Here is a 19,440-nt window from a genome sequence, read left to right as displayed (position 1 = left end):
ACTTGACATTCACACTGAACTTGACTGTCACACTCATCCTCACCTGACCCTGACCTTGACCCTCAGTTTGACCTAAACACTGATTATAACCATCACTCTGACCCTGAAGTGTATACTCACTCTCACCTTGACTCTGACTCTCTCATTCTGACACCACCTTTATTCAATACCTGAATCTCACCTTTGTTACTCACTCTTACCTTGTGTCTGACTGTGACACTCACCCTGACTTTGATCCTGATACTCATTTAAACACTCTGTCTCATTCTCACCCTGACTCTGATTCTGTACCTGACCCTGACTCTCACTCTCACCTTTACCTTCAATTTCATCTTTACCCTGCCCCTGCCCCTAACATTGATGCTAATCCTACACCAGCACTGAACTTGACCCTCACCCTGGCCCTGAATCTCAGCCTCACCACGACTCTCATCATGACCATAAACTTGACCCTTACCTGACCCTGACCCTGACTCTTGTACTCACTCTCCATTTACCCTGACTTGACCATTACCTTCTCCCTGAGCCTGACCTCACTCTGACTCTTCAATGGCCCTTACACATACCTTCACTATGCCCTTGACACTGCCTTGAATCTGAAACTTATGCTTAACCTGAACCAGACTATCACCCTGACACTACCCTTCCCTCACCCTGGCCCGGGTTGGCACCACACCCTCATCCTGACCCTGATCCCGGTGCTGAAACTGACCTTGACCTCTTCCTGATCATGACTCTGAACATTTGCTTCACACCCCTGACTGTTCTTCCTGACTCTGACACTAACCCCCCTTCTGACCCTCACAATGATGCTCAATCTGACCTTGAGCGTGACCCTTACCTTCATCGAGACCCAGAAATTAGCATTGGCCTCACCCTGAACCTGACACTGATCTTTACCTTTAAATTTACCTGATTCTGACCTCTCTCCCTTTGCCTCCTGACCAACTGTGGTGCTTCTCCATGTGGCCTATGTGGCATGACATGCCCCTCCTCTTGGGAGCTGTCACAAACTATCTTTTCAATGATAACTGTCTACTGATCTGTTGGCCTCCCCATATTTAAATAATAATAAAACCTACATTTAAAAACATGCTCATCCTCACCCTCTACATGACCATCTCCCCAAATAGATTCTGATGTCCTTGTTCCCCTGAGCCTTACCTGAAATTGACCCTCAAGCTGACTTTGACCTTACCCTGAGCCTGACCCTGGTGATCTTCCCACACCTTAATCCTGATTCTGAAGCTGACCCTGCCCCAGACACTATTGTCGTATTAACTCTGAACTTTTACTGACCCTCACTCTGACCCTGACCCTGAACCTAGCCTTTACTTTTACCATAAGCCTGATGCTCACTCCATACTTATCCGGACCCTGGTCCTCACCCTGCCCTCAGCCTTGTCTATTCCTTGATATGACCCTCACTCTGAGGCTGACCCTGAACTTAACACTTATCTTGCCGTTGACCCTGACATTGACCCTTGCCATAACCCTCATCTTGACCCTCACCCTGACCATAAATTTGATTTACTTACCCTCATGCTGAATCTGAACCTAGGGTGACTTTTGACTTAGATTCTCACCCTGACACCAAACGTGATACAGAGCTAATTCTGTCCCTGACACCGAGCATGACCTTCACCCTGAAGCTTACCCTAACTCTGACACTGATGCAATGTGGTCACCAATTTTGCTTATCATCATCACCCTAACCTGGAACCTGTCCCTCATGCTGACCTTGATCATCACTCAACCTGACTCTGATATCAACCTCACCTTGACCTACAACCTATCCTAATGCTAATCCCTCACTCTGACCCTTGCCCTCACTTCATTGCTAACCTTCACACTGACATTTAACCTGACTCTGACCTCATCCCAAAGTTCTCCTGAACCATGACCCTGACCCTGAACCTCATTCTCACACCCATCTTGACCCTAATTCTCACCTTGACTCTCACCCTGACACTATAACTGATGCTGAACCTCATCCTCATTCTGACCTTTACTTGATCCTCACACTCAGCTTACCATGATCCTGATCATGACTCTCAACCTTAATCTAACTCTGACCATCACCCTGACTTTGACCTTACCGCACCCTGTCCCTGTGACTCTCACCTTAACTCCCATCCTGACTCTGACCTTCAAGCTGACCCTGACCCTTGCACAGACTATGACTCTGAACCTAACATTGACGATGACTGGGATCCTGGTGCTCAGCCTGACTCTGGCCCTGGTGCTCACACAAATACGGATTCTGATTTTCACCCTCAAAATGACTCTGAACTGGTCCCACACACTGTCTCTGACCCTGATCATGACCATCACACTGACCCGGACCCTTATGATGTTGACAATCAACCTGACCCTGACTGTGACCCTGACCCTGATCCTGAACCAAACCCTCACTCTACAGTGAATCTCATCGTTATCTTGACCTTCACTTAATGCTTACCCTGACCCTGAGACTCACAGCCACCCTAATCTTGACCATGACCCTTACCCTTAGCTCTGTTCTAACACTACCCAGACCCTGATAATCATCAAGACCAAGATATCCCTCAGCAGGTGAATGGATAAATAAACTATTATATCCATACAATGGAATATTGTTTGGTGGTTTAAAGAAAATGAGCTGTCAAACCATGAAAATACATGGCAGAACCTTAAATATATATTGCTAAGTGAAAGAAGCCAATCTGAAAAGGCTACATACTGCATGAGTCTAATTATGTGACGTTCTGGGAAAGGTAAAACTATAGAGACAGTAGAAAGGTCCGTGGTTGTCAGGAAGGAAATGAGAGTCAAAGAGGGTTAACTAGATGAAGCACAGGGGATATTTTTTTAGGGTGATAAACCTATTCTGTATGCTACTGTTATGATGAAGACATTATGCATTTTTTGAAAATTCATAGAACTTTACAACATGAAGAGTGAAACTTAAGTATGCAAATTTAAAGAAAAATAATTTGGCTATGTTTGAAGGATCCCAGGAGGGAATGCAGAATGTGACATGAGAGTCAAACTATTACAAATGTACAAGACAACCTCACTGTAGGGATGGGGGAATGAATTGTACTAACGTAAGTGACTTTGGAAATGATGGAATTGATAAGGCTGAGCCAGAAGTAACTGCACACAAACACTGTGCTCTAGCTGATAAAGTTATTTCTCACAGATGTACTAGTTAATAATTCTGATACTGCTGTACATACACGTTAGAATTGAACAATGAAGTAAATAGACTGTGGATGATGGGAGCTGGGTTTCTCAATGTTGGAGTGGGAATTTAGGGATAAGCAAGGGGGAAAGTTAGAATAATCTATGTAGTTGCTTAGAGTTAGAAATATCAGCAGGGATAGACTTGTAGGAGTGATATCAGCACATGGCCAGTGGGGTAAGTTGCTCCTCTTTTCCCTCCCACTTTTTAAACAACTAATTAGACATCCATAACTGAACAAAAGCGCCTCTGCACATTACATCAAGGAAGCCAGGAGGTTTCTAGCCCACCTGTGTACCTGAAAATAAACAAACAGGACCTCAGTAAGGGCTGTAGGTCCAAGGGAGTCAGCAAACCTGCTCCACCCCCACTAGTCACAGCGGGGCAGGGGATGGAGGGGAGGAGAGCCTGGAGATTGCCAAACTGGGAAGAGACCAAGAGACCCTCTAGAGAGAGAGAATTTGTGGAAGTCCAGCCTGCCTGAGGGGGATTTTAGCATGCCATTGGAACAAGGTGAGGATGAGTTTGGAGGGGAGAGGGAGAAACTCGCCAAGGTGGCCCATCTCCCCAGGGTGACACTAACAAGGGACTGAGCTTTTGGCAGCAGTGGTGGTGACTCCTCCAACAGAGGAGGTGGAAAGCCATGACCCCTCCCATGGAGCTGGTGGAAAGCGGAAGTGATGAGTGACTGGCCTACTATCCCAGTTATGCGAATTGCAACTGGAGAAACCCATTTCTCTCCAGCAGCAACCGGATTCCTGAGGAGGGACCTCCGTGACTGAGGGGAGAGAGGAAGAAGGGAAGGAAAGAGATAAGAATATCAAGGGGCATTAAAGGTTCGTTTCCTGCTATCTGCTTCAGGACTTCAGCAGGAAGTCTGCCCACAAACCTGCTGGAGAACCTCACTCGAGGAGACACCCACCAACTGTGGGCACTCCAAGAACCCCAAGTGCTAAACCCATACCTCCTTCTACTCTGCTATCGCCTCCCAAGTGCATCTGCCAGAGTGAGCCCTAGTTGACACAGAGGGTGCTCAGATAACAGGCCAAGGTTGGGGGGGGGGGGGGGAGTGCAAGGGAGAAAATACAAACTTGAGCTATAGCACCACCTTCTGGAGTACAAAAGAAAGGATTCTAATAGCCGGCCTGGTGAATTGTAAGAGCCAAAGAAGACATAAAAGCTTACTTAGTTAAGGTTTCTGCTACTTCTAATGTGAAAGCAGAAGTGTGTACCTATAAACACTATTTTAAAATCAAAAAAGGGCTTCTCTGGTGGCGCAGTGGTTGAGAGTCCGCCTGCCGATGCAGGGGACATGGGTTCGTGCCCTGGTCTGGGAAGATCCCACATGCCGCGGAGTGGCTGGGCCCATGAGCCATGGCCGCTGGGCCTGCGCGTCCGGAGCCTGTGCTCCGCAGTGGGAGAGGCCACAACAGTGAGAGGCCCGCGTCCTGAAAAAAAAAAAAAAAAAAAATCAAAGAAATATGATGGACCTAGAGATTATCATACTAAGTGAAGTAAGTCAGACAGAGAAAGACAAGTATTATGATATCACTTATATGTGGAATCTAAAAAATAGTACAAGTGAACTTATTTACAAAACAGAAACAGGCTCACAGACATAGAAAACAAACTTACGGTTACCCAAGGGGATGCAGGGGGAGGGATAAATTGGGAGTATGGGATTAACAGATGCACACTACCATATATAAAATAGATAAACAACAGGGCTTCCCTGGTGGTGCAGTGGTTGAGAGTCCGCCTGTCAGTGCGGGGGACATGGGTTCGTGCCCCGGCCCGGGAAGATCCCACATGCCGCGGAGCGGCTGGGCCCGTGAGCCATGGCCGCTGAGCCTGCGCGTCCGGAACCTGTGCTCTGCAAGGGGTGAGGCCACAGCAGTGAGAGGCCCGCGTACCGCAAAAAAAAAAAAAAAAAAAGATAAACAACAAAGTTTTACTGCATAGCACATACAGTATACTGAACTATATTCAATATCTTGTAACAACCTATAATGGAAAAGAATTTTAAAAGAATATAGATATCTACATATGTATAACCGAATCAATTTGCTATATACCTGAAACTAACAAAAAATCAAGGAAATAGGCCATCATAAAAAGAAAATGATAATTTTCCAGCAGCTGAACACAAAGGCATGGAATATTGCAATCTAACTGATCAAGAATCCAAAATCTCTGTTACGAAGACATTCAGTGAGCGACAAGAAAACTCAGAAGGACAATTCAATGAACACAGGAATAAAATTAATGAACAGAAAGAGTTCTTTACAAAAGAAATTGAAATTATTAAAAACTTGGATAAATGTATTTGATAATCATTATGCCAGTGAATCTGGTAGACAGTGTGGACATGGGCTTGAATAAGAGAATAGAATCTTTTTTTTTTTTTTTTTTTTTTTTTTGAGAATAGAATCTTAACGAGGAAAATCAAACCCTATGACCATGAGACACTAGCATTTCAAAGTCTATGTTTTCAGGGAGAACAAATAAGTCAGTGATATACAATGAATATTGGGCATAAAAGTGAAAAAGTGTAGTCTCAGATTTTTCTGTGTTATAAAATTATATAAATTGTCTTGGTTGCCAAGTTTAGTTTCTCCATAGGAGTTGTGTAACTCATGGCTATTCTTTTAGTAAAATCAAACAAAAATTAGTGTGATCTACATCACTTGAGAATAAATTATTTTTAAGAAATCTAAGTAGTCCCATGAAATAAATGAGAATTGCCAAATATTTTAAGTCCAAGGTTGGGAATAAATTTGAGAGAATATGAGAATGACAAAGGGGAAATAACCCTGTTCATTGTCAGGGCAGGAAGCTTAATAAAGTGAGCTGTATAAATTGTAGAGAGAAGTTGAAATCAAAGAAATAGAAACTCTAGCAATAAAAAAGTAGCAAGTCCTACTTCCACACTCTGATAAAATAATTGGAAATTCTGGCTCACAGGCTTTGATCCTTGCAATCATGCGTACTTCTTCAGCCCTAGGACAACTGGTCTTTTATAGTTTCCTTCCCAAAGAGTCTTTTCAAAGCTGTTTGTATATGTCTTTGTTCTTCAAACTGTAGATGAAGGGGTTCAGCATGGACATGACCACAGTTTACATCACCAAGGCTGTTGCACTTGAATGTGAGCTGTGTGGAGAAGCAGAGCTTAAGTACATTCATAGACACAGTAACAAAAGGAGACAACTGAGAGGTAAGATGAACAGATGGACAAGGCTTTATGCTTTCCCTGAAATGATGAGATTCCGTGTATGGAGGAAACTCTTTTAGAATATAAGTAAAGAACATCAGCCACGGGAACACCGCCCAGCAGTGCAGCTGCAAAATGTATCATCACGTTATTAAGAAAGTTGACAGAACAAGCAAGTTGACCACTTGACTGAGCTACAGAAAAAGTGGGGATATCCAAGTCTGCATAGAAGGACAGCCCCAACATTACCAAGCTCTGTAGCAAGGAATTCATGGCACTCATGACCCAGGACACAAGAACCATCAGTCCCCAGAGCTGGAGGTTCATGGTGATGGTGTAGCGTAGCGGGTGAGAGATGGTTACAAAGTGCTCATAGGCCACCACAACCAGGAGAAAGTTGTCCAATCCTGCAAACAGTGGGAAACAATATATCTTCCTGCTGCAGATTTCAAGGGTTATAACTTTGCTGCGTGTCTGGATGTTCTGCATCATCTTTGGGATCCTGGTGGAGGTGAAACAGAAATGTGCAAAGGACACGTTGAAGAAGGACAGGTTGGTTGGGTGTGTGGAGGTGGAAGTCTAAGCTGATGGCCAGGATGATGAGCAGGTTTTCAGACACAGTGATCATGTACATGGAGAGGAAAAGCCAAAATGTGAGGGGCTGGAATTCTGGTTACTCTAAAAATCATAGAAGAAATTCTACAATTCCTGTAAGGTTCCCTGGTTCCATGTAGTGTAAGTGACTATGAGAAGTGAGAAAAACATCAGTAACATGTTTAATTTTCACCTACATTTATATTTTGCAGTCAAGAAATTGATTAATTTCAACAAATTGTCTACGGATCTTGTCCCCTCTCTAGGATTCCTTGTACCATCTCTGTTTATGAATTTTTGTCCTACTTTCAGCTTTTTCCCAAGATGTTAGGTGTCTTACAATTTTTATGTGAAATTCTTTCATGCATTTCATGCATTTGAGGAATATTAATTGAGTGATAACTCAATTTTCCAATAACTATCTAAGCCATGAATATAGGGCACTGAAAAACAAAACTCTCTACAATCCAATGATAGAGAAAGAATATAAGAAAATAAAAAATCATGTAACATGTCAAATGGTGAGCAGCGCTGTGATGAAAAATAATCAGTCATAAAGGAGACAGTAGGCAGGGAGTGTGATTTTTTTTACTGAGTGTTTAGGTAACACCGGCAAACAAGGTGACATTTGAACACAGATTGCAAGGAAGACAGGGTTGGACCCAGGAAGTTATCTGAAGTGTGTGCCTAAGTGCAGGAATGGCCAGTGCAATTGCTCCAAGAAACGTGCTTGTTTCAGAAAAATCAAGGCTCCAAAGGAACCAGGTATGTCAGAGAGGTATGAGCAAGAAGGAGCATGATAGAAACAGTGTCAGAAAAATTTGAGGAACCAGGTGGTTTCCCTGCTGCTGCTGAAGCTAAGCTAGACAAGGTCCCTCATCCACTCCATGTTCCTCTTCCACATTATTAATTTTGTTGCAAGGACATCCTCTAAATTGATTGCCTCCTTAGTACCATCTGTTAGTTTATTTCTGGTCTCTGTAATGTAAAAGTCACCTTGAAATTATGAGGCCACGTACCCTGCCTTTAGGAATGTTCTCACTTCACAAGGTACACAAACACCCAAACACACACATACACACACACACACACACACAGATTGGACCATGGTCTCCTAGGCTGTTGCTACCATACCTTTCCCATTCCCAGCCTCACTGATTAGGCTAGGAGTAAATACAACTCACATCAGCCACAGATATTATCTTGTCTCTAAAGAATGTAGAAATGGTACCCAGAATTCCCAATTTAAAAGCATCTTATGACAAATAAATCTGGGCCTCCATATTAGTATGGCCATTTTCTGTCATGTACTAAAATTACATAACTAAATATATATATATAACAGCTTATAGTTATAATGATGGATATCATTATCATAATTATATCATTATCAATTTGATGTTTCTCGGTGGGGACAGGTGGTAGAAATTCTTTTTTTTTTTTTTTTTTTGCGGTACGCGGGCCTCTCACTGCTGTGGCCTCTCCGGTTGTGGAGCACAGGCTCCGGACGCGCAGGCTCAGCGGCCATGGCTCACGGGCCCAGCCGCTCCGCAGCACGCGGCATCCTCCCAGACCGGGGCATGAACCCGCGTCCCCTGCATCGGCAGGCGGACTCTCAACCACTGCGCCACCAGGGAAGCCCACCATTAATTATTTACGTGTTCAAATATTCCACTCTTGCCACATCTATTCAACATAGTATTGGAAGTCCTAGCCAGAGCAGTCAGGCAACAAAAAGTAATAAAAGGCATCCAAATTGAAAAGGAAGAAGTAAAACTGTCACTATTTGCATATGAAATGGTATTATATATAAAAAAACCCTAAAGACTCCACCAAAACCTGTTAAAACTAATAAATGAATTCAGTAAAGTTGTGGGATACAAAATCAATATACAGAAATCTGTTGCTTTTCTATACACTAATAACATATGAGAAAGAGAAATTCAGAAAACAATTCTATTTACATTTCATCAAAAAGGTAACATACCCAGAAATAAATTTATTCAAGGAGGTAAAAGGCCTTTACACTAAAAACTTTAAGACATTGATATAGAAATTGAAAAAGATACAAATAAATGGAAAGAAATTCCGTCCTCATGGATTGGAAGACTTAGCATTGTTTAAATATCCATACTAGCAAAAGCAATCTACAGATTTAATGCAATCTCTATCAAAATTCCAATGGTATTTTTCACAGAAATTGAGCTAAGAATCCTAAAATTTGTATGGAAACACAAAAGATCCCAAATAGTCAAAGCGATCTGAAGTAAGATAAAGAAAGCTGGAGACATCACACTCCCTGATTTCACACTATATTACAAACTATATTACAAAACAGTATGGTACGGGCATAAAAACAGGCACATAGATCAATGAAATGGAATAGAAATCCCTGAAATAAACCCATGCATATATGTCAATTAACTTATGACAAAGGAGCCAAGAATATACAATGGGGAAAGGGCAGTTTCTTCAATAAATCATGTTGGGAAAATTGGACAGCCAGGACTTCCCCCGTAGTACAGTGGTTAAGAATCTGCCTGCCAATGCAGGGGACACGGGTTCTATCCCTGGTCCGGGAAGATCCCACATGCTGGGGAACAACTAAGCCCGTGTGCCACAACTACTGAGCCTGTGCTCTAGAGCCTGTGAGCCACAACTACTGAGCCCATGTGCCACAACTACTGAAGCACATGACTAGAGCCTGTGCTCCACAACAAGAGAAGCCACCGCAATGAGAAGCCCACACACCGCAACAAAGAGCAGCCCCCGCTAGCCACAACTAGAGAAAGACCACGCACAGCAACGAAGACCCAACGCAGCCCAAAATATATTAATTAATTAATTAATTTAAAAAATTGGACAGCCATATGCAAAAGAATGAACCTGGACACCTACCTTACACAATACACCAATCCCACTCAAAATGGATAAAGACTTGAATGTAAGACCTGAAACCAAAGAACTCCTAGGAGGAAACAAAGGCAGTAAGCTCTTTGACATCAGTCGTGGTGGTGATTTTTTGGATTTGACACCAAAAGAAACGTAACAAAAGCAAAAATAAACAAGTGGGCCAACATCAAACTAAAAGGTTTCTGCACAGCAAAGGAAACCATCAACAAAATGAAAGACATCCTACTGAATGGATGAAAATATTTGCAAATTGTGTATCTGATAAAGGGCTAATATCCAAAATACATAAAGAACTCATACAACTCCATATTAAAAACAAAAGAAAACAAAAAACCAATCCTATTAAGAAATGGACAGAGAAACTGAATTGACAGTTTTCCAAAGAAAACATACAAATGGCCAACAAGCACATGAAAAAGTGCTCAATATCACTAATCATAAGGGAAATGCAAATCAAAATCACAATGAGATATCACTTCATGCCTGTGAAAATGTCTGTCATCCCAAAGAGAAGAGATAACAAGTGTTAGTGAAGATGGAACTCTTGTGTATTGTTGCTGGGAATGGAGGTTTGTATAGCTACTATGGAGAAAAAAATATGGATGTTTCTCAAAAAATTAAAATTAGAATGACCATGTGACCCAGCAACCATACTTCTGGGTATATATTCCCATGTTAGTTGCAGCATTATTCACGATAGCAAGATATAAATACAACTTCAGGGTATGTCAATTGATGAATGAATAAAGAAGTGTGGAATACTATTCAACCACAAGAAAGAAGGAAATCCTGCCATTTGCAACAATTTGGATGAAACTTGAGGACATTATGCTAAGTGAAATAAGTCAGACAGAAAGGTAAATACTTTATGACATCACTTATATGTGGAATCTAAAAATGCCAAATTCAAGAAACAGAGAATGGTGGTTACCAGAAGCCAGGGTTGGAGAAAATGGGGAATTATCAGTCAAAGGGTACAAACTTTTAACTATAAAGTTAACAAGTTTTGTACAGTAATCTAATGTACAGCATGGTGATTATAGTTGATAATACCATATTATATACTTGAATGTTGCTAAGAAAATAGGTCTTAAATGTTCTCATCACAAAGAAATGGTAACTACCTGACAGTAAGAAGGTGTGTTAGCTAATGCTATGTTGGTAATAATTTTGCAATATATAAATGTATCAAATCAACATATTGTACATCTTAAACTTATACAATGTTCTATGTCAATTATATCTCAATAAAACTGGAAACAAATGACAGATTGAACTGTATCTATTTCTAACATTGAGAATGAGATAATGAAGCCCCCTGTCACCACTTCTACTCAACATTGTACTAAAAGTCATAGTCAATTAAGTAAGGCAAGAAAATAAAAGACATAAAATTTGGAAAAGTAAATGGCTTTCACTCAGATACCAAATAATCATGTAGCTAGGAAATTGAAATAAATCTACAAAAAAAGATATTACAACTTATTAGTGAATTTAACAAGTTTTAGAAGGGTTACAGAATACAAGATAAATGTATAAAAATCATTGGAATATGTATTACTAGCCATGATCAAGTAGAAACTGAAATTTAAAAAATACAATTTAGGGCTTCCCTGGTGGCGCAGTGGTTGAGAATCCGCCTGCCGATGCAGGGGACACGGGTTCGTGCTCCGGTCCGGGAAGATCCCACATGCCTTGTTGCGGCTGGGCCCATGAGCCATGGCCGCTGAGCCTGTGCGTCCGGAGCCTGTGCTCTGCAACGGGAGAGGCCACAACAATGAGAGGCCCGCGTACCGCAAAAAAAAAAAAAAAAAAAAAAAAACAATTTACATTAATATCAAATAAATAATCTAGCAAATAAAAACTCTGAGGAAAAGTAAAGTATACTTATAAGTTTTTAGTAATGCTGACTTATTAAAACTTTCTGTGCTCCATAAATCTGGAACCTCTGTTTAACATGAAAGTGGATCTGAAAGAGAAAAATAATTTTATTCATATATTTAAAAGCTATATAGGAAACAAATACTATTTTATAAAACCATTATTTAATGAGCAAATGTATGCTTTATAAACTACTAAATCATAACTTGTTTTATACCTTTGGAAAAGAAGTGGAAAGAAAAACCATACCGTTTATTTAGGGTGAATCTTTCCTTTCTCTAAAAGAAACTATGGACTATCACATTATTACCTAAAGGGTCCATTCTCAAATGCAACCAAGTGCATTTTATAAATGCACTTTTACAAGGCTAACATTACAGTTTTTTATATGTGTAACAACATTGGTGACTCAAATTTTAATAACATTGGATTATGTTGAGAGAATGAGAAGATGAAAATCCCTTAGCTGTATAATTCACCAGCATGTGGAAAAGCAATAATGTTATACTAATTGTTTATCTTCTAAAAGTCAATGATCTAAATTAAACTATCCATGCATATAATATAGCTAATGTACTATTATTGTTTTCATTTATTCAATGAACAATTACCGCCAGGCACTGTTCTAGGCCTAGGGATGAATTCATAAGTGAACAAAACAAAGATCCTGGTTCTTGTAGAGTTTCCATTAAAAGTTCACATAGTAGACTTCATTCTTCCCCCAAATGATAAAATCATAAGGTGACTTAATAACATATATAAAAATCATTGTGGATATACCTCCCTTTCCCTGTATTTTTCAAAAAAAGAAAATTTCAAGAAGTAAAGGTATTGTAAATCAGATTATATTTTCTCAAATATTTTGAGGCAAAAATCACAATACCCTGATACCCTGAAAAAAATGCTGCCTTTGAAATGAATGCAGTAATAAAATTACAACAGAAGAAAAATTTATTCTTTTAGGGACATAAGAAAAATTCCATGAACTATGCCAGATGTAGCTGGAGTAAATATATACAGACCCTCAACGGTAGTACTTTCATAGAATGAGTCACGGTGAGTCAGCCACACACACAGGTGAACTGACATTGTAAATGTGGAAAATCAGGATATATAGTCAGAAGGAAAATTTTGAAATGGCAAAAAAAAGTCCACTTTATTTGATAACTTTAGTTTTAACATATACCCCAAATATGTGAGGTGTAATATCATCATCCAAATGTTACTCATGGTTTCCCACTGTTTTCTGGCTCTCCCTAACTTTTCAAGATTTATTCCAATATTAGTTTTACAAGGTCTAACATAAAAGCCTAAGAGTTCCAATCAGAAACAATATTTTATTTAATAAAAACTATCAAGAAATTATCAGTAGAATTTGTTAAGGAATATCAGCATAAGAATTAGCCTTTTATAACATAAGATTTTATGCCAACAAATCCCCTACTTCTATTTAGATATGAAATAGTATATATACACTTCGTCCCTGGAGCCACAAGTAGGGCTATGGTAAAAGAATTTCAACAGCTAATCACTTTTCACACTGTGCTATATAATTCTTTGATTTTCTTTCATTTTAGCAAATATTTATTGACTGCTAATTCTGTGCTACTCTTGTTCTAAACACTGAGGACAGAACATTTAACAAGATGGTCAAGGTACCTACTCCCAAGGAGTTCACATTCTAGTTGGAGAAAACATACAATAAGCAAACAGATTTTAAAACTTAGTATAATTTCAATCAGAATTAGTGCTATGAGAAAAATCTCACAGGAGGATGGGATTGAGAGTGATAGGGCTCCATGACACACAGATGGTAAGAGAGGATTATTTCTTACGATCTTTGTCCTTCCTTATACTGGTACACTCCTGAGTCTGCAATGTTCCAGAGGCAGCCTTCATTTTATAAAAATCTATTATTTCTTCTTCCAATTGTCTTCTCTCCTCCTCAAGTTTCATTGTCTCCTCTTGTTGGACCCTCTTAAGATGCTCAAACTTGTCCTGTAGCTGTGAAACAAATCTGCAGTTGTGACTCAAAGCACGCTATGGTGGCACATCCCCAAGTACACATTTCTCTTTTTCTGGTTATCAAACACACCCTAATCATCAGAGTAGCACTTGTTCTTAATAACAGTTTCAAAAATTATCTCTGCTGGAGTCATATTGCTCGTAATTACATTTTCAGACCTGAGAAGTAAATGAGCTTCTAGATACAATGGCGAGAAGAATGATTGCAAAGGCTGGGGATGTGGGAGTGTGGTATTTATAAATGATGGCAAAATCATTGAGAAAACTTTTTACTTAAAGATGGGAGGTTGAAGGTAGAAATCAGAGAAAGCTAAACTTTATCTTAATACATAAACATTTCAAATGTTAACTACTCTGGTGAGAAACTCGAACTTTTCCTGCAAATCAGGTTCAAGGTCAGGATGTCCCCCCTCACTACTCCTTTTCAACATTGTACTGGAAGTCCTTGCTAATGCAATAAAGTAAGAGAAGAAAAATAAAATGTACACAGATTGGGAAGAAAGACATAAAACTGTCATTGTTTGCAGATAACATAATCATCTATGTAGCAAATCCCAAAGAACTGACCAAAAAACTCCTGGAACTAATTAGCGATTATAGCAAGGTTGCAAGATATAAGGTTATTATATAAAGGTTAATTGCTTTCCTATATACCAGCAGTGAGCAAGTGGAATTTGAAGTAAGAAACGCAATAACAATTGCATTAACCCCCCCCAATGAAATACTTAGGTATAAATCTAACAAAATACATATAAGATCCATATGAAGAAAACAACAAAACCCTGATGAAAAAAATTAGAGAAGAACAAAATAAATAACTATTTCATGTTTGTGGACAGGAAGACTCAATATTGTCAAGTTGTCAGGTCTTCCCAACTTGACCTACAGATTCATTGCAATCCTAATCAAAATCCCAGCAAATTATTTTATAGATATTGACAAACTGATTCTAAAGGTTTTATGGCAAAACAAAAGACCGAGAATAACCAAAACAATATTGAAGGAGAAGAATAAACTTGAAGAACTGATGCTACCTGACTTCACTGACTATAGTAATCTGACTAAAACTACAGTAATCACGATAGTGTGATATTGGTGAAAAAAATAGATCAATGCAACAAAATAGAGAACCTAGAAATGGATGCAAATATATTTAGCAAATTGATCTTTGACAAAGGAGCATATGTAGTACGAGGAAAGATACTCTTTTCAACAACTTGTGCTGAAACAACTGAACATTCACATGAAAAAAAAACCCCAAAGAATCTAGACACAAACCTTCACAAAAATTAAACTCAAATGGATCATAAATCTAAATGAGGGGACAGAAAAAATATTCTATGGAAATGAAAAGACAGCTGGTGTAGCAATACTTATATCAGCCAAAATAGGCTTTAAAGCAAAGACGGTAACAAAAGACAAAGAGGGACATTACATAATGATAAAGGGATCAGTTCATCAAGAAGATATAACAATTGTAAATATAGATGCACCCAACATAGGAGCACCCAAATACATAAAGCAACTATTAACAAACTTAAAGGAAGAAATTGACAGTAGCATAATCATACTAAAGGACTTTAACAATGCACTCACATCAATGGACAGATTATCCAGACAGAAAACCAATAAGGAAACGTTGGTCTCAAATCACACACACACACACACACACACACACACACACACACACACACATATATAGAATACTCTGTCCAAGAGCAGCAGAAATATGTATTCTTTTCAAGTACACATGGAACTTTCTCTAGGAACTTTCACAGACCACAAAAGAAGTCTCAATAAATTTAGAAGAGTGAAATCATATCAAGCCTCTTTTCTAACCACAGTACTATGAACTAGAAATCGACTATAAGAAAAATACTGCAAAAAACACAAACATGTGGAGGCCAAACAATATGCTGCTAAACAACCAATGGGTCATGGAAGAAACAAAGGGGAAATTTAAAAATACCTGGAGATAAATGAAAGCAGAAACACATTTTTCCAAATTCTATGGGATACAGCGAAAGCAGTGCTGTGAGGGAAGTTTATAGCAATACAAGCCTACCTCAGGAAACAAGAAAAATATCTAGTATAAACAACTTAACATTACACATAAACAAATTAGGAAAGAAGAACTAACAAAACCCAAAGTTAGCAGAAGAAAATAAATCATAAAGGTTTAAGCAGAAATAAATGAAATAGAGGCTTAAAAAATAGAAAAGATCAATGAAACTAAGAGCTGGTTCTTTCAAAAGATAAACAAAATTGATAAACCTTTAGCTAGACTCATAAGAAAAAAAGAGGGCCCAAGTAAAATCAGAAATGAAAAAAAAGAAGTTACAAATGATACCACAGAAATACAAAGGATCATAAGAGATTAATATGAAAAATTATATGCCAATAAAATGGGCAACCTAGAGGAAATGAATAAATTTCTAGAAATGTACAGTTTCCCAAGACTGAATCAGGAAGAAATTCAAAATATGAACAAATTACCAGTAGTAAATTTGAATCAGTAATTTTAAAACTCCCAACAAACAAAAGTCCAGGACCAGATAATTTGACAGGTGAATTCTACTAAACATTTAAAGAAGAGATAATGCCTATCCTTCTCAAACTATTCCAAAAAGCTGAAGAGGAAGGAATACTTCTGAACTCATTCTACAAGGCCAGCATTACACTGATAACAAAACCAGACAAAGAAACCACACACACAAAAAATTACAGGCCAATATCACTGATGAACATAGATGCAAAAATCCTCAACAACATATTGGCAAATCAAATTCAACAATACATCAAAAGGATCATATACCATGATCAAGCAGGATTTATCCCAGGGATGCAAGGATAATACAATACTCACAAATCAAACAATGTGATATACACTATATTAACAAAATTGAAGAATAAAATCATATGATCATATCAATAGATGCAGGAAAAGCTTTTGACAAAATTCCACATCAATTTATGATAAAAACTCTCAACAAAGTGGGTATAGATGGAACATAATAACCTCAACATAATAAAGGCCATATATGACAAACCTACAACCAACATGGTACTCAGTTGTGAAAAGCTGAAAGTATTTCCTCTAAGATCAAGAACAAAACAAGGATGTCCACTCTCACCACATCTATTCAACATAGTATTGGAAGTCCTAGCCAGAACAATCAGACAAGAAAAAGAAATAAAAGGCATCTAAATTAGCAAGGAAGAAGTAAAACTGTCACTGTTTGCAGAGGACATGACACTATATATAGAAAATCCTAAAGATGTCACCAAAAAACTGTTAGAACTAGTAAACGAATTCAGTAAAGTTGCAGAATACAAAATTAATATACAGAAATATGCTGCAATTCTATACACTAACAAGGAACTATCAGAAAGAGAAATTAAGAAAACAAATCCATTACAATTGCAAAAAAACAATAAAATACCTAGAAATAAATCTAACCAAGGACGTAAAAGACTTGTACTTGGAAAGCGATGAAAGAAATTGAAATGACACAAATAAATGGAAAGATATACTGTCATCGTGGATTGAAAAAATTATTGGTATAATAACTACAATACAAAAGACAATCTACAGATCCAATGTTATCCCTATCAAAGTACCAATGGCATTTTTCACTGAACTAGAACAAATAATTCTAAAGTTTGTATGGAAACACAAAAGACCACAAATAGCCAAAACAATCTTGAGAAAGAAGAACAAAGCTGGAGGTCTCTCCATCCCTGATTTCAAACTATATACTACGTAGCTGCAGCAATCACAACATATGGTACTGGCATCAAAACAGACACACAAACTCATGGAACAGAAAAGAGAGACCAGAAATAAACCCACATTTAATACGGTCAACTAATCTACAACAAAGGAGGCAAGAATGTACATGAGGGAAAGACAGCCTCTTCAATAAATGATGTTGGGAAAACTGGACAGCTACATGCAAAGGAATCAAACTGGACTACTTTCTGATGCCATATACAAAAATAAACTCAAATTGGATTAAAGATATAACTGTAAGATCTGAAACCACAAAACTCTAGAAAAAACATAGGCAGTAAGCTCTTTGACATCGGTCTTAATTTTTTTGGATATGTCTCCTCAGGGACGGGAAACAAATGCAAAAATAAACAAATAGGACTCCATCAAACTGAAAAGCTTTTGCACAGTGAAGGAAGTTATTAACAAAATGAAAAGGCAGCCTATTGAACGGGAGAAGACATTTTTAAACAATATATCTAATAAGGGGTTAATAATCAAAATATATAAAGAATGCATACAACTCAACATAAAAAAAACCCCAAACAACCCAATTACAAAATGAGCAGAGGAACTACACAGACATTTTTCCAAAGAAGATATGGAGATGACCAACAGGTACATGAGAAAATGCTCAACATAACTGATCATCAGGGGAATGCAATTCAAGTTCACAATTAGATATCTCTTCACACCCTTCAAAATGGCTATTATCCAAAAGATAACACTTTGGCAAGGATGTGGAGAAAAGGCAACACTTGTGCAGAATTAGTGGGAATGTAAATTGATACGGTCACTATGGAAAATAGGACGGAGCTTCCTCAAAAAATTAAAAATAGAACAACAGTACGATCCAGTAATTCCACTTCTGGGTATTTTTCTGAAGAAAACAAAAACACTAAGGTGAAAAAATATATGCACCTCTATGTTCATTGCAGCATTATTTACAATAGCCAAGATATGGAAGCAACGTAAGTGTCCATCAATAGATGAATGGATAAATAAGATGTGGTATATATATACAATGGAACATTAGCCATAAAAAAGAATGAAATTTTGCCTTTTGTGACAACATGGATGGACCTGGAGGGTATTATGCTAAGTGAAATAAGTCAGATAGAGAAAGATAAATGCCATACGATTTCACTTATACACGGAATCTAAAAAACAATTCAAATGAACAAACATAATAAAACAGAAACAGACTCAGAGATACAGAGAACAAACAGGTGGTTGCCAGAGAAGAGTGGCATTAGAGGATGAGTGAAATAGGTGAAGGAGATTAAGGGATACAAACTTCTAGTTATAAAATAATGTAATGGGCATGTAATGTACAGCATAAGGAATATAGTGAATAATATTGTAAAACCTTGTATGGTGACAGATGGTAACTGGGACATCATGGTGATCATTTTGTAATGTATAAAAATATTCAGGGGCTTCCCTGGTGGCGCAGTGGTTAAGAATCCGCCTGCCAATGCAGGGGACACGGGTTCGAGCCCTGGTCCAGGAAGATCCCACATGCCGCGGAGCAGCTAAGCCCGTACACCACAACTACTGAGCCTGCGTGCCGCAACTACTGAAGCTCATACACCTAGAGCCCGTGCTCCGCAACGAGAAGCCACCACAATGGGAACCCCACGCACCGCAACGAAGAGTAGCCCCCGCTCGCCGCAACTAGAGAAAGCCTGTGTGCAGCAACGAAGACCCAACACAGCCAAAAATAAAAATAATAAAATAAAATAAATAAATTTTAAAAAATCAATCACTGTTGTATACCCAAAACTGATACAATATTGTAAGTCAAATTATACTTCA

The 19,440-nt window shown here is 38.6% G+C and overlaps 1 protein-coding gene across 2 annotated transcripts in view; it reads right to left on the bottom strand.

Annotated features, from left to right (window-relative positions):
• Positions 1-5,114: 5,114 nt before the first annotated feature.
• Positions 5,115-19,440, bottom strand: part of SEPTIN14 (septin 14) — a 46,706-nt gene continuing 32,380 nt past the window's right edge. The window contains exons 10-11 of one of the 2 annotated variants that reach the window (XM_027126272.1): positions 13,661-13,829; positions 5,115-6,376 (exon numbers count right to left, since the gene is read on the bottom strand). In XM_027126272.1, the coding sequence (XP_026982073.1) occupies positions 6,348-6,376; positions 13,661-13,829 (198 nt within the window). In that variant the 3' untranslated portion in view covers positions 5,115-6,347. Of the gene's footprint in view, positions 6,377-12,758; positions 13,830-19,440 lie in introns of those variants that run through there. The other variant, XM_027126273.1, reaches the window with a different exon arrangement.

This window comes from Aethalodelphis obliquidens, unplaced genomic scaffold (genome assembly GCF_003676395.1).
Source record: "Aethalodelphis obliquidens isolate GAN/ISIS:26980383/991018 unplaced genomic scaffold, ASM367639v1 scaffold30, whole genome shotgun sequence".
NCBI lineage: Eukaryota > Metazoa > Chordata > Mammalia > Artiodactyla > Delphinidae > Aethalodelphis > Aethalodelphis obliquidens.
The sequence above is the reverse complement of the archived record's forward strand: the minus strand, read 5'-3'. Positions and strand labels throughout refer to the sequence as shown.